This window comes from Electrophorus electricus, chromosome 3 (assembly GCF_013358815.1).
Source record: "Electrophorus electricus isolate fEleEle1 chromosome 3, fEleEle1.pri, whole genome shotgun sequence".
Taxonomy (NCBI): domain Eukaryota; kingdom Metazoa; phylum Chordata; class Actinopteri; order Gymnotiformes; family Gymnotidae; genus Electrophorus; species Electrophorus electricus.
In genome coordinates, this window is record NC_049537.1 from 7,794,591 (window position 1) to 7,820,613 (window position 26,023).

Here is a 26,023-nt window from a genome sequence, read left to right on the forward strand (position 1 = left end):
GAAGCATATTTGGCTGCAGGCTCAGCAGTGAACTAGATCTTGGGGAAACCCCTGGTAATATCTTCACTAAAAACAGTTACATGACAGGCAATATGGCTAAACCTGGGTATACCCGGGCTTCTGCTTGCCCAACAGATGGAATAAGTATGTATTTTGATCAATGATTGATTATCATTTTAGCAGGTACAGTCCTCTGGAATTTCTTTTAGGGCACAGACTAATGTTGCTGTTTTAGTAATGCATTAAAGTCTAGGGTTTTATGAATGATAGATATCATGAAGTAGGTTATATGAAACCCTAGTGTGCCTACCTACCTTTTAGCAGCCAATTTAACCTCTTGTGATAGATATGCGAATGGCTAAAAGCATGAGATGTGAACACTGGGATAGAGAAGAGCTTTTACAATGCCCAGTCAGGCTAGTGGTTAGACACTGCTCACTCCCCATATCCATTCCACAATATTTAGTCAAGTCTTTGGCAGGTGCAGCCAATGTTTGAGAAGCACAGGTCATATGAAAAATTCTTTGCATCTATTGTTTTGGCTGCGCAGACAGGAGCACGGTTGTCCTTGTTAATTATGGAAACAACTACAATAATCATTTTCCAACTCCAACAAATGGAAATTACAGGTCATAGATTATACCTGGATTACTATAACAGAATACAGAAAGAGGGAGACCGAGAGAGTAAGAGACAGTGAGAGAGTGACAGAAAGATGCTCCAAACTCTTCATGGTCAGATGTGCTGAGCGAGAGTGTGACTAAATAGCTTCTTTATCAGACACTGCATACTGTAGCTCCTTCAGTGAGGAGAGTGTCCTAAGACCCTGTACTCCTGTAGAACTCCAGAATAACTGTCAATACAGTCTAACTGCAAGCAATGAGAGACTGGATTTTAATGATTGTTTTGCCATACATCTGCCTGGGATTGATCAATAATCAATCAATACCTGTTTGCAAAGTGGTTGATTTGAACTTAAATATTCATTTTGGTGATTTAAGGGCCCCTATATCAGCAGGTTTTGGCCCACTCATTTCTGCAAGTCTTGTATTTTGACTTGGGACTGCATCATTTGGAGATTGCTCAACAAAATGACTACCATCTCTGCCTTTTATACAAGCAAAACAGAATTATTACCATCTACGTCTTTTATACAGGCAGATCCCTTTACCACAGTACTGAGGATAAGACTTGTTTGCATTTTTCTTGTCGCATCAAATGCTGTGGCTGCCTTATGCAAGGCTCAAGGTAATCAAATGTTAAAAACATCTTTGAAAATGTTCTGGTGGCACGCAATTTAAGTGTGTAATGTCACCCCAAGAACTTTTTATGTAGCAAGGAATACATAGCTATCTATCTGAGGCTACAGACTCGACAGCAAGCCCCAGGAGAGCTTGACGTCTAAGCAGAGTACAGTGTGCTTTAATGGAGAGAGAGAGATCTGTTGGTTGCTCCCATGCGGATAGGTCTGGACTACTGGGACACACCTCTGAAGTTGATCATAATCTAATCTGACAGTGACCAAAAACACAAATGCAACTGCATCACACACACACACACACACACACATACACACACCCACAGACACACAGGATCGTGTGTCATTCAGGTGACAGTTAGCATGACAGAGGCAGCAGCACTCCTTTTCTTCCTGCCTTTAGTCTTTCACTGAATTGAGGTTTGGATATATCCAAGCCCTTGCTCATCATGACATGAGCCGAATGGGACCCTATCACAAAGCTAGCAAGAGAGGCAGGCACAGCATACAAATGGAAAAGAAGGGAGTTCAGGTTCCTCTCCTCCGGTGTGCTCCTCCTTGGTCTGGTGTACTGCAGCTCCTGATGGATTGATTAAAGGGTCGGTGTGTGGCTCGCTGCTTCACTGCAGTGTAATTAAACAATGACTTCCCCTCTGGCCAAAAGGACCTTCTGCTCCAGTACATGAACCTTTCACTCTACGTCTCCCCACGCCACCATGCCATCCTTTCTGCAGGGCTTGCAAAAACTCTCACCACATTAAGAACTTTAAAAATTCAATCAATCATTGAGTTAATTACTTTGAATTTATTTGGGTTTTCCTTGCAAGGAACTCTGGAATTATATTACACATTCTGAAGCACAAGGCTAAATCCTTTTTAATAAGTGTATCATGCACACAAGCCAAGACTGATTGGTGTTTTTCAATTGCTATGGATCAAGTTATAACAAAAACAGAAGCATATGAATTATTTAACAGTACATGGGTTTTAATGAGGTCTGCACAGAAAACCTGCATCTGCATCAGTAATATGCAGTCAGTGTTTCATGACATTGTCAGATACATCTTTTCATTTTTCCTGCAGTGAGAACAAAGGTGGTCTGGTTAATTAAACATTTGCAAAACACTCCATGACAAAAGTCTTTAATTGTGGTACTACAAAAACATATAGAACCAATGAGTGTGACAGACAATACAAGGGAAAGAAAGGATGATTCATGATTACTGTTGAAGGGAGCACTGTGCAGTAGTCTGCCTCAGTACATGTTGGAGATATTATAATCTAATGCTGACCTGCTTTGTTTTTTATCATATATCTCTGCGTTTGTTACCTACTAAGTGGGTTTCATTTTGAGAGTAAACTGCCTTCTAAATAACACAGCCTAATGACTGCAAATCAGTACACATGTGCAGGAGCCATCTGATATAAAAAGTTCAGAACTTTGAACTTCACCTTTAGCAGCTGTAGCTTTTCATACAATATTTCTTGGGAAAATCCAATAAGTGGACTCTCATTGTTATATTTCTCTAAATTCTTTGTGAAACACAGTTGACACCGCCCAGACCTCAACATAGCTTCCCCCTATATTGTACATCCATGATGATGACTCTTGCATTTATCACAAACCCTTCAGAAAACAGCCTTCCTTATTCCTACTCCTGTCACATACTGTGCCCTTCTGTGAGCCACGTGCACAGATCCTTGGCCTCCTGTCTCCATTGCCAGGTAGAGGAAAAGGAGCACAGCCCTGAAGCTCAGGAGTCAGCCCTAAAACTGAACAATAGTGATGTGTCAGACCTGAAACTCTGGCTAGGAAGCAGTTCTACACATGTCAGCTCAGACTGTAGTGGCTGTGACACCACACTACTATTTACAAACACCCTTTCTAAGTTTAACACCTGTGGCAGAAGTCACCTCCTACTCCACAGCCCATAAACCCATCTATTTGTATTTGTGCTCAGTATACTGCTCATCTCCCACATAAACACATTTCCATGCTGGTCTACAACATAACTTACTAATGATATCCTTTGCAGCTGACATGGCTACAAAGCACTTAATAGCTTAATGGACAAACAGCATGAAAGGGCACGATCTCTCTAATTCCATCACTCTCTGCCCCCTGAGAGCCATTTTCTTCCTTTAGATCTATTGGTGGTACTGAAAGGACTATGAAATTATACATAAACATGACTTATGTTGCATCATATACAACTGAAATGAAAGAAAAAGCGTTGGAGTTAACCTGGAAAAAAAACAGGCCTGGTTATTTTTGGGTTATTTATATACTTACTAAACTTACAACTTTAGAGAAAACCATGACTTGCATAACGGACTCTGGTCCTAGTCCAACTTTTGCAAAAAAATAAAAATACCACTAATAAGAAAGCAAGACATTTAGAAAGAAAAAGAAAAAAAGAAAAGCACTATACATAAAGAACTAGTACATAAAGTAATTAGTTTTATTGTCCCTATTCTGATGTTTTGCATCCTTTCATTCTTTCTCTTTCTCTCACTACAGATCTTTTTTTTTCAGGAAAAGGTACTAGAAACTGTTGTTTTCACAGAACAGGACTGAACTTGAAGGCCATTACGTAAACACTGGCATAAATATAGAAGCGAAAGTGCATGATGCCTGGTAACACCTACATAATACAAACAATATGCAGTGTTTATTACTCCAGTGTGTGACAAAAAGCCATAAGAAAGATATCTGAGAGGGACTGTGGGTAAGCAATGAGCTGTTGAAATGAGGTGCTTCTGTTTTGGTCCAGGAGCCAATGATGTTCTAAGACAGCTTTGAGCTATATGGTAGTATGAGGTAATAGTGGATTAAAGAAGCATATTGACACAGCATGCTCTGATGAGGAGAGAGAGTGGGTTAGATAGCACCCCAGGTGTCAGTATTCAGCCTACTGCAGTCGTGACTGTAATACAGAATGCCAACCCACTGTCACCTAAGCTCTCGGTTCTCCATCAACACCGCGTCACTTACACTTTTTTTTCTCTTTCCCCCTTAGATATTTTGATATTTTTGTTCTCCCAACTTAACAGCAAGAAGAAAAAAAACGTGGGCATTAATTTTACAACTCATCTGAATCTATATGGGCTGATGGTTCTTTAATTAAATGGACCACTGGCTACTTCATAAACTCTTGAGTGGAAAACAGGCATGATCAGCCAATGTGCTTTCCAATTAAACAGCAATATCGGTGCAAATCTCCAGTGAATTTGCTGTCCAGAGGCTTACTAACTGAGAAGCTCAGGGGTGGGGCTTGATCCAGTATCTTGGCTTTGAAGTGGGCTTGTCACACACAATGCCAGCTGAGGATTTTGGTTTCTGCCAATGAACCATTGGCTTTAGCAAGTCAATTTCACACCATCGATCAAATACCAGTCCTCTTCATCTCTCCTCATTTCATCTGTGTATGGTACTTAATTGTTGGCACACTCTAGGCTTTGGTCATGCCAGTGTAGAAGGATAGGGCACTTAACCCACTTCCATTGCCAGTATAAGGTCTGCACCCACAGAAATAGGTGTCTTTGGTGAGATGAGCCGGCTCTCCTCCTGGGCCTGCCTGTAATGCAACTTGTCTGTTCTTTAACTTAGGTTGACTGGGAGACAGTGGGGTAGTTCTATTATATACATCTTAAAACAAACAATTCTCTTTAAATGATTGACATTTCTCCAAAGCGCTTAAAATATACATCTTGAGCAATTGAGGGTTAAGGGCCTTGCTCAGGGGCCCATCAGTGGCAACTTGGCAGTGATGGGACTTGAACTGGCAATCTTCTGATTATTACTTAACCACTCAGCTACCACTGCCCACAAATGTTAAACATATCGCGTGTAGTCAATCTTGTAGACTGATTAAATCACTCCTAAAAGTATAGTATGTGGTAAATGGACTGACACGCATATCCACCGCTACCTTATCCTTCCAAGCATATTTCATCCATTTCACTGTTTACTAATGTTACAGAATGCTCGCCTCCCCCGAATCACGTGGTTTAGCCCGCCACGTGCAGTGGGAGAGCGGTTTTGTTTGCAACCACACCTGCACACAAATGCACCTTGTTCTTCTAAATGTATATAAACCCGTGTCAAAGTGTGCAGGGTGTTGGTTATTGTTGGCGTAATGTGTGGATGTTTCATGTTAAAGTAAAACGTACTCTTGTTTCTTGTATCTGTCTAACGTTAACCGTTTCATGTTCCTCGTGTGTGAATCTTGTGAGTGCCGTTAGTGTTCTATGTTAATAAATGTACGTCCCAGTCAATGGAGTCTGTGTGTCCTGCCCCTCGCCCTGCGGCACTCGGGCACGTTACAACCAAAATATTCATTTTACATATTCACATGTCATTTAATGTCATATTGATTAATTGCATATAGTTCAAGGTTTTTTAGAAATTATTTGTTAAACGTTTCATCAATTAAACAAAGCTATAATAATTTTGAATCTTTTTTCAGAGACTTGTAGAATCCAGAAGGAGTACTTCACCTGCGTGGTCTACACATAAATACATATATTACTATGCAGTGTTTACTGAACTAAACTATTAACTCAAAAAAAGAGAGTAAAAGTCCCAGTGATATGCACATGGGCTCTCTTAGTGCCAAGTTACCAGCGAAACAAGTCCTTTAGGTTGCCCTCATAATTCAATAACATTGAAAACTCTGATAGCTTCTCATGTTTCCTCCTATATTAGAGCTGGTAACATTGAGTCCGCACCCTTTTAGTGAAGTGCCGTAGGCAGTGCAGAGGCAGGAGGAGAGCATCTCACAGAGGGATCAGTTTGATGATGATAGCCAGTCAGGAAGAAGCAAGACAGGAGAGACAGGAAGAACAAGAGAGCACATGTAGCCCTGCATGTTCAGGCACTTGCTTGAGAAAAAAGAGAGAACCCCACCTGCATTGATTTTCTGCTTTCCACTACCATCCCTCTTCCGCCATCTTGCTCTAATCCAATAATGCTCCTTACGGACAGGCACGATATGGTCTCCCCGTTCTGAATTCAGATCGTTTAATGTCTGCTCTGTGTCTCTCATTGCTTCTGCAGTAATGGACTTTGAAATTCCATCAGTTAGGCTGTCCTTTCCCCCATCACTCTAACCTGAGCCTCAAAGTTGCTGAAATCATGATGTTTTAATGTTTTAGTAGTCAAGTGCATCCAAAGACATAGTTCATTCTGTACCAAAATAATTAATAGTAATCATTAATATTTTAATAATATTGAATATTTTAATACTGTATATTGTGACAGTAAAATAAATAAACTGACAGATTTTATACATAAACGTCAAACTTTTTTTTTTTCAAAATACAGTTTCTTACAGGACTGCAAAAATGCTGTATATAACAGTGGAAAACTAAATGATTATTGCACCAGCAAAGTGAGTTCCAAACAAAATAGATGACCTAGATATGTATGTTATCCTGAGACTAGCTTATTTGAAGCCCACTACTTGGCCCACCCCTGGCTTCGTTTCAGCATTCTGATTAATTACGCCTCTCCAAACAGAGCTCGAGCTTCATGCTCGATGAAATAATTAGCATGAGAGAGAATTCAGCCACCGGGCTAGTCATGGAATTCTGGTGTCACATTTCGGTGGTGTTTGGAAGAAGCGGGATGGAGTGTGTTAGCATTACAACTAGTATCAGTGCTTATAAGGAACTTTAGACTCCCACTCACAACCAGGCATCTGCCCGGGCCCACTTTAACGCTATTTCCTCTTCAATTTTCATCATTCTTTTGTTTCGCTTCACTCTTTCTTTTGGCCTTTTCTGAATGTTCTCTAACAGAGAATATATGCCCGCTGTTTCAAGCGCTCAGTATACTAGTCTGTGCTGCAGGTGGATTGGCGGCATTCCTGGAGGCTCAGCAGTACTCCCAGTCCGTGGCAAGATAGCATAGCAGCGTTCCTCCCACACAACCTACTCCCTTCGATAAGCTTGACCTATTCTTACAAACTGTCATTACTTTTTGATTTTATGGTAACCCCATCCCTCAACTCTTCTCTTTGTGTCTGTAATTACTGACAAATGTTGTTTATCATGTAATGAGTGATTTATAACTGACTGAGTAAAGCAGATGATGCTGTACCCTGCTTGCTGTAGCAAAACTCATGTCAGTAACGTATTTGTACTTCGAAGTGAACACGCAGTGCCAGATGGGGAATCACTGCTGCTATTGATAGCTTGCAGAACACCCACCACGTGGGTTAAAATAAAGACGCTTAGTTTACCCCATATGTCCACATAACACCTTGTGATCTTTCTGTATTCTGTAGATAGTGCATATATACTTAGTTTGATGCAATAAGCTCCGCAAATAACTTACATACAGCTTTTGCATGGTAATATAGGCTTACACACATACGATAGAACATGATAGACCAACAAGATTTTTTTTTTCATGATAGAGGTCATATTTAAATTGCAGTACTTTTAGGTCAGCACAATTAGGTCTACGCTGGCTGAACGTTGTGTTGATGCAAATATGGCAATGATGAAGGTGAATGAGAGGTGCCCTTAGACTTTGATTACTTGAGTTTTTGCAAAAAAGAATTTGGGGTAATGGATCAGGCTCAGTGTGACTGATGGACATCTAGCTGAGAGAGCCTTCAAAAATATGCCAAATCCCCACCTCCACTGTCCACCCCCTGCCATGGCCATTTCAGACTGGTGGCTGCCATCACAGCTTTAATATGCTCCAAAAGATTTTCATTTGGCTTTTGATCTGGGACCGAATTCTTCTGCTGCTGCTCAGCTGACATGAACTGCATGCCGATCTCCAGGATGATTACTTATGAGTGGTACATTCATGACTGACATTAAGATTATTTACTTTAGAGTATGTTGGGCTCTGAATTAAATTTACAGTAAATTTCTGTTAGTAACAGCAGTAAATGTTTTATTGTCAATCAGCATGGTTGAAAATGATGACCTTTGTGTGTTAACGGAGAGAACTGATGCGCTCAGTGTATGTATGAGTGGTGGAGGAGGGGATACAACTATGATTCTCACAAGCCACTAGTGCATTTTATTATTTAATTAGTTTAAAGGGCATATTCAAGCACTCTCTGATTGCATTAGAGCTTCCCTACACAGGCAGAGAATGGCGCTCATATCAACATCATCCCAGTGTTACTGTAGTCACCAGGCAACGAGAGCAGATTTAAGAGTGCATTCTCAGTCTGCTGTCAGCTTTGACTGCGAACTTTCCTCGACTTGTAGATCTGTCTCACCATAGTAATTTGACAACACAAAATGACTCCTCAGCATCACATACCTGGTCTAAGATGGTTTAATAACACGGGCCACTTCAGCATTGTGACTTTAAGGATAGGAATGGGACTGACGTTAAAGGAGATGGACCAACAGTTTCTGATTAGTACTGCTTTGGAGTGAATGAAAGGGGCTCGAGCAACAAACACAGAGAATTGAATTACTGCAGAGAGGTGAAAGTGGGAGGCTACATATTGCTCTGTGTATCCCTGCAGTGCACTTAAATACTCACTTACTCCCAACATACCAGACGGAGTCTAGCTCCCTCTACTGGTAACTCAGGCATCTATGTTCACAATTGAAATTGTCATCAAGACTGCGGCACAGAGACGAGCTCTACATTACTGCGCTCAGTGTGCTAAGGAGAAAACGTACAAACAAAAAAGGTACGCACATGTTTAGAATAGACAGATACATGCCCATGCATTGCTTTTCAAGAGAAATCTTACCTTAATTTCCAAACCAGATTAAAAGTGTGTCATCAGTTTCAGTTGTGAAAAGTCTTCTTTGTTCTGAAAAGTATCTATAAATGATGATTAATTGTTGTTTAGGTGGTATAGATACATTTTTAAACAATACTATATATTAAAATGCTACATTAGAAGTCCTCAGGTAATTTGCTTGCTTCTTTATTTAGAGAGTCATGTAGCACAGTGTTAAACGTGTTCAACAAAGCTTGTTAAATTGACCTGTTACAGGAAGCAGTATAGAATCTACACTATTGTTTTCTGTGAGTGGTGCAGGTAAGAGCAGGTAAGACTATCTAGTTTCTATCTAACCTTATCCCCCTCCCCCATGTACATACCACCCTTTATCACTAGCCTCCATCCACCTGTCCCAACTCCTTGCCAACCAAGCACCAAACTAATTTTCAACTGATACTGCTGCATCCCCATGAGACCAACCCGGATAGCACATTCTAGTGTTTCTGGACCCCAAGCTTTGCTTATTAAAGAATATGAGGGAGTCGGTTGTAAATGCTGCTATCAGCCTTGCCTAGGCTCTTAGTCATCACTTCACAGGCACAGCCAACTGTGCAAAACAAAATCTGCACTCCGATGATACATGAGGTATTGAGCAGTCATTTATCACGAGGGCACCTCTGCAGCTGATGAAATGCAAGCTGACTTATCAGGGAGGAGAGTCAAGCCATGGAAGATCGTGATTAACCACCAATGAATTGATGACCTTCACATCACTGTGAGCATACGGACAGCCATGATGTTAAGCCCTGCTGCAAGAACTTCCATGTGTGCGAGAGCTCCGTGGTTTGCAAGGCTAGGTGGGTGGCTGGGTTCAGAGCATAGTTTTAGTAATTTTTTCATGGAGTGACATTTTAGCCAAACTCAGACTGACACTATGATCTTGTGTACCATTTCACAGGATGTGTGAATAAACATCTGAAGAAACACAACTTTAGCATACCAAAGGTTGTAATTGGAGGGGAGTTCTCTGCACTTGCTGTTGTAAACTTGCTGAATTGGCAAAAAACTGTTACAAATGAACCAGAGAAAGGCCTTCGCTGCAGCTTCATTACTACTCGAGAGGGAAAGATAATTGAATTGGGCTGAGAAAAATGGAGGAATCCCAGCACTGCATATTAGGCTCATTACTATAGCAACCCCTTGAGTGGAAGAGAGGTACCAGAGGACAAGTCTTTTTTTTCTTCATTTTTTCTTTCCTTTTTTTTGCCTGCACTCATGTGTTCAGGAACAATCTGAGTGTCATCCACTCTCTTCCACAGCAGAGAAAGAGGACACATCACATCTGTGTTTGTGTTGTGTTTGTATTTGGTTGTATCTGCTGGTTGTAGGTGGGAGGAAGGGTAATTCCATCTTGATAGGTCTTTATTTCTCATCACTGTTAAGACAAGATAAACATACCACAATACTTAAGAATAAATGATTTCATAGTTCTTTTTTCACTTTATTGTAATTAAGTACATCAATAAATTATACACACTTATATTTAATTAAAACGATAATGATTACATTTGAAATTGATTGACATAATGTGAATACTTATACAGATAATAAATCCTTGACAAATTTATGTATACCTAATGCACCCTGTCTATATCATCCATAAATAAAACTAACATGCAAGCAATACATCAGACACATTTATATATAAATGCAAAATATGGGCGTATTACATTCTTTACCTCAATTAAATATCTTGCTCACTGATTTATTATAGTAGCTCCCAATCAAATTGTGATGCAAATTAAAATTAGGATATTTTTTTTGTTTGCATACTGTTCACTCATGAGACTCACAAATTGTTAATTAATTTGGAGGAAAATAGTACTTTTAAATTAGATGTGAACAGAAAGATCCAGTGTGTGCAACTAGCTATTTATTTGTACATTTTGTTCCTAAAGAAACAGTTAAAAACATTTCTAATTCTGTTAATTCCTTGTCTAACACATAATATGGTAATTAATAATTCCCTAATGTATAAAAATAATTTGATGACCTTCTGGTTTGCATCATAATATTTTCTATATACAATAAGTAAAGGAATTAAAGCAATTAGTCCTAACATTTAAAATTCTTTTTTTTTTTAAAAACAAAACAAAACAGCTGCATATAAGTGTGAAGACTCGCTTGCTGCCAGTGCCCAGGATTGTGTTTGCAAGCTGCTGTGATAAATATTATACCATTGTTCATGAGGGATCCTTATTTTTTATCAGTCTCTTTTTTTATCCTACTTCTTTCCCAAAACAGTTAACACATAGCTAGTGGCGACAACAACAAAACCATGTATATGTACCTATCCACAAGGGGGCGCTTTCTATTGATGTTCTAAGAGCCTTTGTTTATTCACAGTGGGTTTATTGAGCAGCTCCAGGTGCCATGCTGGGGTAAGAGGAGGCATACTGCAGCATGCTGAGGTTAAGTGAGTTACTTAAAGAATCAACAGTGGTTGGTCCAATTCACCACTACAGACCCACTCAGGTCTGAGTCACTCCTCCAGGACTGCACCCCAGCCACTCACTCTTCCTAAGTCACAACCAACCTGGGACAGATGGCCCTCATCCGAGCATATGTGATTAAAGACAAAGTTTTATTTAGTAAAACAAGCTAACCTGAAAACATAAAGCATAAATGACTACAAACTCTCATTCAAATATGATTTACTCAGTCGTGAAACAAAAAAGGTGCTTTTATAATAAAGCACCAAATCTGCAGTGAACACTGAATCATATCATAGACAAAGCAGGGATAGCCTCTGCTTTTCTGCAGGACATTAGATTGCCTACCTAAAGCACCATATGTCAGCAGATTTGTGAGAGCCGGGTCATTTAGCCCTCAGTGAGCGTGGCTGGAGGTGATCAATCAGAGGCCTATCCAGCCTGCCGTCACCTGTGATTTGCACTAGCACCATCCAGCTAGTGCAACTAGTGGGTTGGCTAAAAAATAATGGCTGATTGGACCCCATGGCATCTTGGCATTGGGTAACAATTCAATTTCCTTGTGATGGATGTTCAGAGAGAGAGCTGGACGTGAAACACTCTTGCAGTCTGGTCCTGACCCAACAGCAGTCTGCGAAACGGTAATGAGTTATGCCATGTTTCAGGGCATTACAGGCTGCCATGCTCAACCCATCTACAATCAGGACGTCCTTGTGGGAGGGCTAGGAATGTCATGTCTTCTCATCCAACAAATAAAGAACTGATCAGTCAGTTTATCCTTTCCTCATAGATCTGTTTGATCTTTTCACCAGGCCTCAGCGCTGCAATGTGGTATGATATACTTATATGGGGTTTGTGAACCAGCCATCTCAAAACTTAACTCCACACAAGGGACTTGCAGCTTTAGCTTAGATGCTATGACTGCAAACACACAATTGAAAATAAAGCAGACAAAATCTCAGCTCACCAAAGCTAAGCAACAAACACATCAAATGAGAGTAACCTACTACTAAATAAAGAGCTGTAAATGCATCACAGTCTCTCCTGAGGAATCAATTTTATTGCTATGCTTTATCACATAGTAGCGTATAATCAAATTGCATTTTTCTGAAAATATGTGCTTGCCTTTCATTTCCATGTATCAAATGTAATTAAAGCTGGGTCAACAATGTGTCACATAATAGAGTTACATGCAATTAAAAAAAGGAATTAAAGTGAGGAGGTGCAAAGGTGCAAAGTTACAGATTTTTTTCTTACCCAAGAAAGCTTAAATAAAACTCATTGGATGGCCATATGATAAATATAAGTTTGAAATCAGTTGTGGGAGACATATAATTCACATTATGGTGCATTCACTGTAGAAAAAGACATTAAAGCAGTGTGTGCCAGACTGGAAAGGAAACAGAAATGAAGACACGACTGTCATCAAAGAACAGCATTAAAAAAAAAAATTGAGACCATTAACATCAACAAATGCATCTGGTTCCATAAACACTTCTCCCTGTTCCAGTCTCTTTGATAGTGAAACATTCGTTTTTGATGCTATGCTTCAAATTATACAGTTCAGTCTACAAACTAGCAAAAATCCAGACACTGCAATGTTTTATCTTATGCTCAGTTAATTTAGCCTGGTTTTAAACATTTATAATCAATCCACTGATAGCAAGAAACAAACATTTCGGACTTTAATAGAGTGAGTCATTGCATTAGTCTGCTGGACTGCATTCAACTCATATCAATCTTCTGAGTCAAAAAGGATGTTAATAATAGTAACTTATTTATACAGATTAATGTTAATCATATGTACAAGAAAATGGGAAATTGTGTCCACCAAATACATCAACACTAGCTACTTTTAGTACAACAACACTATGTTGTAGAAGCAAAAGCAGTCCAAAACTGTTAGATGAGTCCCCTGAAATATGGCTTTTTGAGTGTATGACTTTTAAAGGAGCAATAAAAGCATGTTTATAAGTCTTGATCATCCTGGTGTCAGCTACTGACCTACTGCAGACCACATGGCTTGCCATTACATTAGAGTAGGGGATCATGGAAACTAACAGCATGATGGAAAAGCTGTGCATTTCTAGTTTAGTTGCAAACTTTGAGAAATCTATGTGATTGACTCATCTATGATGAAGTTGCAAGTTGAGCAGTCAAATCTCATACTAAATTTTTAGCATTCAATACAATACATGCATGGGCACATGTAGCTCTCACTGGGATTCGTTTTCCTCAATAATTTCATTTATTTATGTGAGCAATACCAACTCTGTGAACGGGAAAGGTTATTATTTTAATGGCAGCCTAAAACGGAAATAATAGCTGAATAATAAACTTAAATTTTGACAAATTAGACTTTCTTTCATAAACCTAAAACAAATGTTTGTTCGTCATAAATTGTTTTTTTTTTTTACTCCTCTGAAGAACAAAAACTATAGTTAAAGTGGTTTACGTCGAATTTTCTAACAGTAAATCATATCGGCTTATTAACGAAAACGTTAACAAGCCACCAATAGATCATTACTGCGGACATTGATTTGCAAGAGCGGACGTGTAATGCAATGATAACGCGTGGCACTTCCAGTTAGAAGAGCCTCGAGAGGCGGAGCATGTCCTTTCGTTTCGTCAGGGGTGACGAAAGTTTTTTTTGAGCCTCACCATAAGGCTACTGCCCTTGTGGCAACTGCGTAAAAGTGTTGCACACAAAACAGTATGGATAGACTCAAATACCGCTCCACGAAGATACGTTATATCACTTTGTAATATAAGTCAGTGGGCATGCGCCTTACGCGCGCGAAGGATCGCTCGGCCCAGCATTAAAGCATCTTCAACTGTGAGAACGAAAAAAGATGCAACAATAAAACTTTATAATGGACTTAGGAGGGAAGCGGGAGAATCGGCGACATGGATAAGAAAGGAAAAAGAAGATGAACAACTTTGTGTATGCTCCCTCAACTACGAGAAGGATCGGCATGATTACATAGGAAGCATCTGTATTGTTCACGGAAAAGAGACAAAAGTTTGGTGAGTTTGGAGAAGCATGGCGCGAGAGATTGGAGAACCTGGAGTAGCCAAAAGTTCCACTACTAAAAAGCACAAAAGGAGAAAAAGCAAGAAAGAGATCAAGACAAGAACTGTGCACGCAAATATTTTATATGACCAAGCCAAAGGAGGGGATAATCCTAACAGACACTATGCAAACAACAAGATAAAAACAACCAAATACACTCTACTTTCTTTTATACCGAAAAACCTTTTCGAGCAGTTCCACCGATTTGCCAACGTGTATTTTGTTTTCATAGCCTTGCTGAATTTTGTGCCTGTGGTCAACGCTTTCCAACCAGAGCTTGCCCTCGCTCCTGTGGTCTTTATTTTATCTGTAACCGCTATAAAGGATTTATGGGAGGATTACAGGCGGCACAGATCAGATAAAGAAATAAATCATATGGATTGTCTGGTTTACAGTAGGTAAGTGAACGTTTCAGTGCCACAACCTGTTCACGTGTTTTGAACATTGTAGTCAGTTAACTCTTGTTACTCTGAAATAAACGATGAAAATGAATACAGTTATGGTAATTGTATGTGATTACTCAGGTTGACTAGGCCTACTTAATGCACTTGGTAATCTGTTGCTTCTTGCATTTGTAACTTTTTTTAACGTTTCTTTGTTTTTTGACAAAAAAGTGATAACCACCTTTTGTCAAATGTTTATGGTTGCTTTTAGCAAGTACTTTTGTGGTGCGCAACACGGCCCTGAATGATAATTATTTTATGGGTGAACCTAGGACATCATAAGGGACCTTTAGTTGTGTCCAGTGTTGGCAGGGGTCATTAAGATGGGTCCAGGCCTCAGGTTAAGGTCATGTGTATCAGAGAAGGCGGACTTTTAGCAAGAACTTTCAGCCTCTTCTCACTGACAATTCATTATGTGCTCAAAGGTGTATTCTACAATGGAAAACATTCTCAGTAACGTGAAGTATAGTGAACTTGATTAGGGTCGCTCTGGCAGGTTGATGGACTGGTGAAGTTAAGAGTTAAGATTTCAAACATTTTCTTCGCACCTAATCAAAACATACCTTTAGAATCCTCTGCTAATCACGGAATGTTCTGGTTCTGTAATAAACATTCATGAATATAAGAATTAACATATTTCTTCATTAATATTTGACAAAACGTAACAGTCTTACCGATTGTTTGTCAGAGTACTCTTCGTCTACTCATCCATGTAAACAAGGTTGAACAAATGAAGTTAATATTTGCTCCTGTTCTGAACTCATCAATGAAACTTGCATCAGCAATTACTGATTTAGTGAACGCATTGCTGTAACTATACAGCATCTGATATTAAAATATCTGAATGAATATCTAAACCATTTACAAGAAAGTAGATTAAAGTGGACATCTGAGAGGCTAATTTTTATTGCCTGCAATAATGAAATATTTGGATGTAAAGAAGCAATTTAAACAAAATGTATTTAATATATGGAAACATTTACATGCTGCTAGTGCAGGCATGTTGTATTCTCCAACAGTTGTACTATTATTTCCATCTTATGGTAAGAATAGAACAGAACACTGAAACCTGATTACTTGCCTGGGGAAAATGTTACTGCTCTATGCATATTTTAATGTCGTGTGCAGTGATGTCATTGCTTTCCACCACAGTTGATTATGAGAACTTTAATGTATAAACAATTGAAAGAAAAAAATGTGGCGCACAGGTATCTGAAGCTTGTATGGCCAGAATACGATCTGTATAGCTAATGGGAAAATAATGATTTCATGCTAAAAGGTTTAGATGCATAAAACATTCATAATAACTCAGCAATAACAATAACTCAAGAATGTGGAGTTTGTATGCTTTGTGTACAAGACCATTTTGAATGCAAACTTGATGCCATCTGTGCCCTCTGGAAGCCTATGAATGGTGAGTCTTGGCAACCACGGAGCAGTACTCCTTTAAAACCCACTGTAAACAAGTGTTTGTCATCCAACCGAAGCCAAGATAACTCACTATTTTGTAGTCAGTTTTGTTTTTGATGGTCTTGGCTATTTCAAAAATTGTCACCCTTGTTTTACCAAATATTTGGGCATGTTTTCATACATAATTTTTTTGCTTGGAATTTATAAGGAACTAATAGAACTTCTATACAAAGTACAGCGCATGACCAAGACCTTGTGAAATGTGTTGCTGCGATAGTGGGCTAATTCTTTCATATTATATAGCTCTGTCACTGAGGCACTGAGTAGGCGTGTAACTTTTTGAAATTCCGCATTGACATTTTTATCCTGTTTTGTCCTTGGTGGATAAACACAACTTCAACAAGCAACAAGCAGGAATACACACTTCATTTTATCCCACTCCAGTTATTTAGTACCCTTAGAGGCTCTGAAAAGGCATCCCAGTCTGTACAGAAATGAAGGCTGTTCTATTAGCAGGCTCTGTTAGCAGGTCAGTGTTTTCTCCTTCTCCAGTAGTGGTTGCGCTTACCTGTTTGGCTGGAGTCAGAGGTTCAGCCTCGCAATTCTATTTCCCCATGAAAAGCAGCTCTGTGGACCATGGTTGCAGTGCCATCAAAAGCCTCAGTGTTTCTCTGCCTCCATAACCTGAGCTAGCACTGAAACAAGGCTCAAGGTTCGACATGAGAGAATTTTCTCAAGCGAGTTCTTCTGTGGGGAATGCTTGGCAGAACACAGTTCCAGAACTTAATTAGACTTTGAGGCTAAAGTTATAGTGTTATGTGTCAAACCGTGATTTGAACTTGGAAGAGGTTAACGCATGCTGAGGCCTGGTATATTGTACAACATGTTCCCCAACTAAACCTAACACAAGGTATAGGTGTGTGTGTGTTTTATATTTATTTATATATATATATTTATATAGATATTTATGACCTACCCCTAAAGCAAAAGGCCATATCTATAAAACATATTATATATATATATATATATATATATATATATATATATATATATATATATATATATATATATATATATATATATATATATATATATATATGTTTTATAGATATGGCCTTTTGCTTTAGGGGTAGGTCATAAATATCTACCGCTTGCATAACTCCAGTCGGCTCAGCCTTCTCTTACAGAATATTTCTCTCTGCTTCCCACAACGCTAAACTAGCTTCTCATCTTACCAGCTTCTCATTAAAGACTGCAATGTACTATTCAGGCTGAAGCAGAAGGCTGTGTACTCTTGGTCCCCATTTTATTAAAACTGCAGAAGGGGGATGTGGCAAAGGTATCGATTGGTGTGTTGGACTTTATTTTTACCTCTGATTAGACATACCAGATGTGACTGTGAAGTTGGATCCTTGCAAATGTTTTCCTCTTAGAAGTGTTGCCACTATTTCAGGCCCATGTTCATCAGCAGAGACCGGTGGACAGCCAAGGGTTGATTGGTTGACCTCTGGACAGCCAGTGTTGACTAGATATAGTTACTAAACTTTGTTGTGACGAGACATAGCAAGGACTGGCAGTGTACGTCAGAAGGGTCAATAAGTACATGCTCAAATGAGTGTGTGTGCATCTTGTTTTGAGGAATGCTTTATTAATTAACTCATGTTGCCATCTCTTATCAGGTGGAGAGAACACATCAGAGATGCAAGTTTACATCATTTTGTGTGTTCAAGAGTTAGGTTTCAGTTTTAGACTGTTCTAGACATTGTAAGTTGATGCTTTCCAGTATGGGGGACACTATTAATTTCAGTTATAGTCAGTGTCTTAAAAATGAGTTGATAACATGGTGCAAGCTTACAGCTTTAGTCCTGTGCAGTAATTGATTGCATAGATACATAGTCCTGGTGTGAGTGTGGGGTTAGCATTGACCCGATATAAGAAGCATGGTAAGCCAAACATCACTCGGCAGAGCAGTTCAGTTGGTATATTTGAAAGAGAAATAATGTACTGGTGGTTACTAGGTATAATATAGATACACGTAGGTTAATAAAGCTTTACAGAGCATCTTATCTGTCATGCCTGTGACTTTACTAATTTTATATCTTCTGAATAACGGTCACTTTAAAGGTTAATGTTTTTCACTGTGCTCTAGAACATTTTAGATAAATGGGTCTATGTATCATGTAAGCTTGTAAACTAGGGCCAAACAGTTCCAAGTACTTTATAATTGTGTTGTCATGCAATGGCGTTGATTTTATGAATGAATGGATACATTATGAAAAGTTAGATGGTGAAAAGGAAGTAATGCCAAAGAAACTGGTCTTATATGGTCTAGGTTAAATTAATCTATTTTATTAATCTTGTTTCAAAATCTCTCTGGATATAATATGAAGACTGTATCACTCATCTCTCTTTGGGTCTTTTTGAGGATGTTTAGGAAGAGTGTTTAATACTCTGTGTTGATGGTGTCTGTGTACATTTTAACCTTTTTTAGACTCGGTCAGCACTCCGTTGTGTGGGTGTGCATTAAAAGTCCTTGAAAGTGTATTATTTGCATTTGTGTCAGTTTTCTTTGGAAATTGGATTCTGGTTGATTGGTTAGACTCGTGACTTGGTATATATGGCTCAGCCTGTGGGCAATAGCCTCGTATAACCCCCACCCCCCCTTGGCAGATTTTGTCACACTGGTGGATTAAAATGTCAGTTTTGCTGAAATATGTTGTCCACTTTCAATGAAATTCATTTCTCAAAGCTTGTATGAAGCTTAAACCTCCCTCTGTTTGCAGGACCTTGGCATTTTTCACGAGTACATCTGTGATGAGTGGGGGCAAGAGTTTCACAGGGCCAAATGAAGAATTATTTTTCTTTTAAAGAGAGAAAAATTGAATCTCCTCCTTGACTGAGTACTTTTCCCTCAAACCTTTGATGCATACTGGGAAATGAACTTTCTACCAAAGCAGCGGATGGTTCCTCTCTTCTATTAACAAAAAGAACAGTGCTTGTATTTATGTATCTGGTTATAATATTTACATGGTGTGGAGAGTGTAGCCAGTACCTGTTTTTGCTGGACATATTTATTGAATATCTTTTCTCTTATAAATATGTAGAGAAGTCAGGCAGAAACGTTTCTTCGAATTGGCTTCGTTGTAGTGTATGGTGGTTTTGGAGATTTTATATTTGTCTTTACCCAAGCAGTATGATGTATCTGTTAGTATATCTGTTTTTAATTACGTTCACAATCACTTCATGTTTGGCTATTTGTTTGTGAGTCGCATAGCTGGCCTCATATTGTGTCAGAAAATTCATAACTAAAGGAGATGTTAAAATAGGAGGATTGTTTAGATTGGTTGTTGTAGACAGTAAGTTTGACATGTGAAATGACATCAGCTCTGTCACACTGCTGTTAAATGGTCACTCCAAACCTTGTTTTCGTTTGTTTGTTTTACTCTACTGTATTTAGACTTCTTTCTCTGAAGATGGAAAATGCTTTGTGCAGAAGTGGTCTTGTAATTATTTTATTCATATTGACGTGCATTATGAAGTTTGCTTTTAGTGTTGATGTTTATTATATTCTGTAACTTTATTTAGTTTTCAATCCACTCACTATGAATTTACAGTAAATGTAATGTCAGACAATGAATCACTTATTTAAAAAAAAAAAAGTCAAGACTATGCACAGAGGATGCTTCCTCTGTACAAATTATTTTTTTTTTCTTTGCACCTCAAAAAAACTCAATTATTTTACTAGCACTTTATAGAAATGTTCAAGTTGGGTTAAGAAACAGTATTAAAGATACAAAAATGTAACAACAGCTTGTATGGTGTAAAAAGCACTGATGCAAAAGGTGCAGATTGTCACTTGCATGAAATGAAGGTAGCGTTCATTAACTGATGAATGTTATCTGTTAAATCATCTGCAACATTATGGTGAAAAGAATACATCATGTATTAATTTGTCTGCAGTTGACTGCATTTGCATGGTGATGGTCACTGATCAATATGCCACTCCCCTGGGGCAGTAACCTGCACCACCTCAGCTTTTCATGTCATTGACTGTTAAAACTTCAATCACTTATGCCAATCTTTGCTTCTTTTTGTCAGTAGTTTATAGGGTTTCAGCCACTTACTCTTTCACTGTCCCCTCAAGTTGGTGGCTTTTGGGACTTTACCTCAGTCATCTGGCAGTACAGCTGAGGAAACAGGCCCTTCCTTCAGCTGGAGAGCAAGTTAAACTTGTACCATGTTCTATAGTAGTGTATTGGGTCTTTTTTTGCATTTTCGTAAAGCAAAATCAAAGTTTGACACTAGCATTTATTCTATATGTCTTTGGGTTCATTTGTTTATATATTTTTAGTTCCAAAATTTAACCTGTTGGACATTGGCCCTCTCTTTGTGTACCTTTTGTTTGGCAGGTCCAATTTAGCAGAGCTCTTGTTTAATCCAAGTAATAGTTAAATCTTTAACAAAAAGCTTTGGAAAACAATAGATATGAGAAAGTGATTGTTTTGTGTCCCCACCTTTCCTGCTGTTTGAGGCCGAGTGGCGGTGGGTGCGGGTGCTACACTATTGTATTTTCCCCAGATTCAAAACATTATACTATTTCAACAGAATCTGTTTACAATCCGAAACAATTTCCTGAGGTGTTTGAGATCAACACTTGTTTTGCTTGGCCTAAGCTGAGAGAGTATGCTGCTGAGAAAAGAAGGAATGCTGGGAATTTTCTTCATGCTGGTTTGAGTAGTCAACTCCTTCATACAGTCCTCAGCTCTTCCAGCTGGGAATAAGTACATTCTGTCCCAACTGAATGGACAAGGTAAAAGTATATGACCTTCTGGAGTGATTGGGCCCCTTAAGGGAAGTTTCTAGAATGTCATGTGCATCACTTAGTATGATGATTTTAGGTTTCTTAATGATTAATGAAAGTCTGACAAACTGTCAAAATGAAGATGAAGTTTGGCAATAATGGTTCATTTCCACTTTTCTGGCATGGTTTCGACTTGTGAAATCGTCCATTTATTTATGATGCAAAGCATCAATTGCATCATAGGTGGCTGTGCATGAAGGCAGCATTCGGGGCAAATCTTTGGGGTTGACGCAGTGACAAGACGAGATGATGATGATGATGATGATGATATATGCAAATGAAAACTTTATGGAAATCAAAAAGTGTTTGTGTGAACAAAGTCTTCTACGACTGCATAGAAGAAACATTTAATTTTTCTCCTAAAACGTTTTGTTAATAAAAATGATTTTAAAAAGCTAATACAGTGTCTATCCGGTTTTGCATTGCTTTGTTATGCCTCTAGCTTTTAGAAATTTGTGGTGTTATTTGGTATGCCATCTTATTAAAAAATGGATACAGGCCTACCAATTAAAATCCTATCGTCGTCTCTTATTATACAATAAGGATACTGAAACATTAATTCTGTATTTATTCACAAGTATGCTCTCTCAAATTCAAACCCAAGCATGTAGAAACCTTTTTGGATGTGAACATCTATATAATTATGCAAGTCACTGATTTTTGTTTTTTTCAGTTGCACTGCCCACACTCCTCAGCGGTAAACCGGAGGAGGGTGAAACATTATCAGGCAGGGCCGTGCCATAACAGCACAAATGCATTGTAATGTCTAAGCATTTCATGGGTGGCTTCTGCAGCTGGTTCACTGTCATGTACAGAGTGATCCCTTTAGTCATGTCTTCTTTTTGTCATGCATAGTCAGTGAGATTAACATGGATATTATTTGTGTGACACAAACTTGTATGAAATACTTTTAAAAGAATTTGCTCAGAAGTCATTTCAAACCTGTAAATTTTCTAGAACATGTCCACTTTGGTATCTGTGTGTCATGGCCATGGTGGCGGTGCTGTATTTCCTGTGCTGCTGATTGCTGAGGGGAAATTACCTTAAAAGTCTTGGCTCTGTCTCTTGGGCCATGGTTTAATGCTATCGGAATGACTGCTTGTCTGCCTGCTGTTCTTGCCCCCTCAGCATAGGACCTCAGGACATTGTACATGTCGCACCACCAAAATAGAATCAACCTACCCATTTTGGGATCCGCTTTTTCGATGGCGAATCAAATAACCCCATAAACTGATAGGGTGGGATTTAGTGCTGCAGGTCAAGCTCTCTTTCACAGTGTGTGGGAGAACTGATTACGTTGGGAGAAAATGGATGAAGGGACAAATGTTGGCCGTGTTTTTATGTGAAATTGTATGTTATTGATGGCTATAATTTTGGATTCACTGTCTTAACAGGGCCATTGTTATCAAATATTGTGATAAGTTAAATCTCTGACGACACTAAGAAAATTACTGTTCTGTTGCTTTCTATCATATACACTGCCTGGCCAATCCATGTGTGAAAATGATGTCTTATGCTCCCTGAATAACTCTTTCACAATTTAGCCTGATAAATCCTGGCATTGTCATCTTGGAATAAGTCCGTGCCATCAGGGAAGAAAAAATCCATTGATGGAATAACGTGGTCGTTCAGTATATTCAGGTAGTCAGCTGACCTCATTCTTTGGGCATGTAACGTTGCTGAACCTAGACCTGAGCAACTGCAGAAACACAAGATCATACCACTGCCCCCACAGGCTTGTATGTTAGGCACTAAGCATGATGGGTGCATCACTTCAGCCACCTCTCTTCTTACTCTGATGCACTCTGGAACAGGGTAAATCTGGACTCATGAGACCACATGACCTTCTTCCATTGCTCCAGAGTCCAATCTTTATGCTCCCTAGCAAAATGAAGCCATTGTTGCTGGTTAGCCTCACTAACAAGTGGTTTTCTTAAGGCTACACAGCTGTTTAGTCCCAATCCCTTGAGTTCCCTTTGCATTGTGCTCGTAGAAATGCTCTTACTTTCACTATTAAACATATCCCTGAGTTCTACTGTTGTTTTTCTACGATTTGATTTCACCATACGTTTAAGTGATTGCCAATCGCGATCATTCAAGATTTTTTTTTCCGACTACATTCCTTCCTTGAAGATGGTTTCCCCACTGCCCTTCCACTTTTGAATAATGTGTTGGACAGTTCTTAACCTGATATTATTAGTTTCAGGAATCTCCTTAGATGTTTTCTCTGCTTGATACATGCCAATAATTTGACCCTTCTGAAACAGATTAACGCCTTTTCCACGACCACGGGATGTGTTTTTCGACATGGCCGTTTAACAAATGAGAAGCTACTCACTGCATTAGTTAGAGTTAAATAACTTGTTGCCAGCTGAAACATCATAACCCATGCAGTAATTTTCCAATAGGAGGCTCTTACCTACTTGCTGAGTTAAATCTAGGTGGTGACCTTTTTGGGTTTTTTTGGCCAGACAATTGTCTTTTAAATAGATTCACCTTTTATTTATCTATTCCTTTTGGACAAGCAGTCTACTCTATATAGTTAAATATATATAAAATGGAAAAGAATGCATTGACTTTTGCCAAATGGACATATGACCAAGTTATTGACTCCATTTACACTTGTTCGATTCATGATACTAATATGTGGTTTGCGTCCTGATACGATTTTAACTGTATTTACACTTAGTAGTCAACTGCGTCTTGGGTTAGTTGATTTGAAATAAAATTATGATGCAGCATGCAATTTCCAAATCAGCTCATATACAATGATCATTTATCTGGTTTTCCTGCATGGTGCCATGCATTTCTTTAACCTTGGAAGAAGGCACCAGTTCTTATAAGTTCATGTTGATTAGAAAACAACAGGTTAGGCTAATTAAGGCTGTATTATATAAATATTTGGAATGTTCTCTTGTGGGAATCTGTAATTGCAAGATGCATGTGGATTGGGTTGTGATGCATTCCTTTCCCTGTGGATTTATCTAGTGATTGCAAGTTCATGTACATGTAAGAAGTATTCAAAGAGAACTCGATCAGAACTCAGTGAAGAAAATGTCCCCTGAAGATATAAGTTAATTGTCTACAGTTGTAATCATATCCTTATCAGTATAAGATTGGATTTACATTTCATACCTTTCAAATTTACGTATGAAAATAAGTCTTTCACTGAGTACAAAGTTAAACTTTTGCTATAAGAGTGGCTGGTCAATCTAAAAGTGTATCTGTTTATCTAGGTTGTTGCCATCAGTATCATGAACAGTTTAGCTAGGAGAAGGGACTGTTCTGTAGAAAGCTAAATAATATCAAAACAATATGTATTTGCTGTACTTTGAAACTAGCCTTTTGACTGAATAGCCATTGCATTGGCATTGTCTGGTATTAGCTGCCTGCATTCCTGTCAGAAGTTATGTAACATAACCTTACATGAGCCAATAGCACAATCTGATGCCAAAAAACACATTAATTGCATTAATTTAGATGTTGTTATTCAGGGTCAAGATGTAAACTTGACAATAAGAGGAAAATGTAACTGATTTTTTAAAAACATTTTTACAAGAATGCATATTACATAGTATTGTTTATACAGTGACGGATGGTAGCACTGTAAATGAGCTGAGAATAATTGCTAGCCTGGTTTAAACAAAATAATCCCTGAAGCAAAAAAACACTGTAAGCAAAGCAATTGGCTAATATAGCCACCTAATGTTAGCTATAAAGCTAAAACAACTTTACAGTTACAAGTGTATTGCATTACATTACAAGGGTAACATTAAATTTCATAATAATAAGAAGATAGCCGGCTATTTTTGGTAGCTAGCTAGCAAGCCACCAATATAACCTACTCAGCAATTTAAAAAATGGCCAACTCAGCATCAGAATCTCCCTCAGGTCAAGGAGCTTTTGCCATCTCTGAAAGGCCAAGTCAATGTCTATTCTGGTCTCATCTCAAGATCTGATGCTCTGCCTTTAGCTTTCCTGTTGCATAAAATTCAAAATAATCTCAATACAAGTACTCTACCTGATTACCACTGAATTGCTATCATGGGTACATTGGCATGAACAGTTGAAAAGTTAAATAGATGAGAATTATTGCAGTATGATTGTATGATAGTCGAACCAGTGTGTGTTGATTTAAAAACTTCCAATCTCAATAATGACTAAGGAACTACACATTAATCAAAATGTTTTTTCTATAATTAATATTTGCTGTCTTTTACTTCTCCATCACTCCACTGAGATGGAACAGTACACTTTTATAGCTGCTGCAAGAAAGAGGTCACAGGACAAACAATGAAAAGCCCTCTAACACTCATATGGGGTATTTAACTGAATTTGCAACATTTATCTTGTTTATTGCTACAAATCTGGAGACGACTTCTTTGTCTAAGTTTGCATTATTACCTAAGCCAAGCTTAAATAGATACATAGGTTATACTGTGTATGTATGTATGTATGTATCATTTGTTTTAGTAATTCCACATTCAGAAGCACTTTTCTTGCACAGCTGATGAGGGATCTGTCCGAAACATCCTGTTTCTTTGGAAACCTCATGTACTTCACTACATCACTGAAGATCAAAATCATACGAAGGCAAGGACATGAGCTCCTTGCCAAAGACTGGCAATAAGTTCTAGAATAGAATTAAGCAGTGAAGCCACAGTGATGTTTGCATGTCCCATCAGTCTTTATTCAGTTGAAAAATGGTTCTCTTCATTCAACTCCATGTGGTGTTCTCTTCTCACTCTGTGGACTTTCTGGTTATATTCTTTGA

General features: G+C 38.6%; 1 protein-coding gene across 2 annotated transcripts in view; it reads left to right on the forward strand.

Moving 5' to 3' along the window:
- Positions 1 to 14,396: 14,396 nt before the first annotated feature.
- The window catches only part of atp10a (ATPase phospholipid transporting 10A), a 37,108-nt gene continuing 25,481 nt past the window's right edge, over positions 14,397 to 26,023 (forward strand). The window contains exons 1-2 of one of the 2 annotated variants that reach the window (XM_035524781.1): positions 14,438 to 14,489; positions 14,768 to 14,933. In XM_035524781.1, coding sequence (XP_035380674.1) covers positions 14,911 to 14,933 — 23 coding nt within the window. In that variant the 5' untranslated portion in view covers positions 14,438 to 14,489; positions 14,768 to 14,910. Of the gene's footprint in view, positions 14,934 to 26,023 lie in introns of both variants that reach the window. The other variant, XM_035524780.1, reaches the window with a different exon arrangement.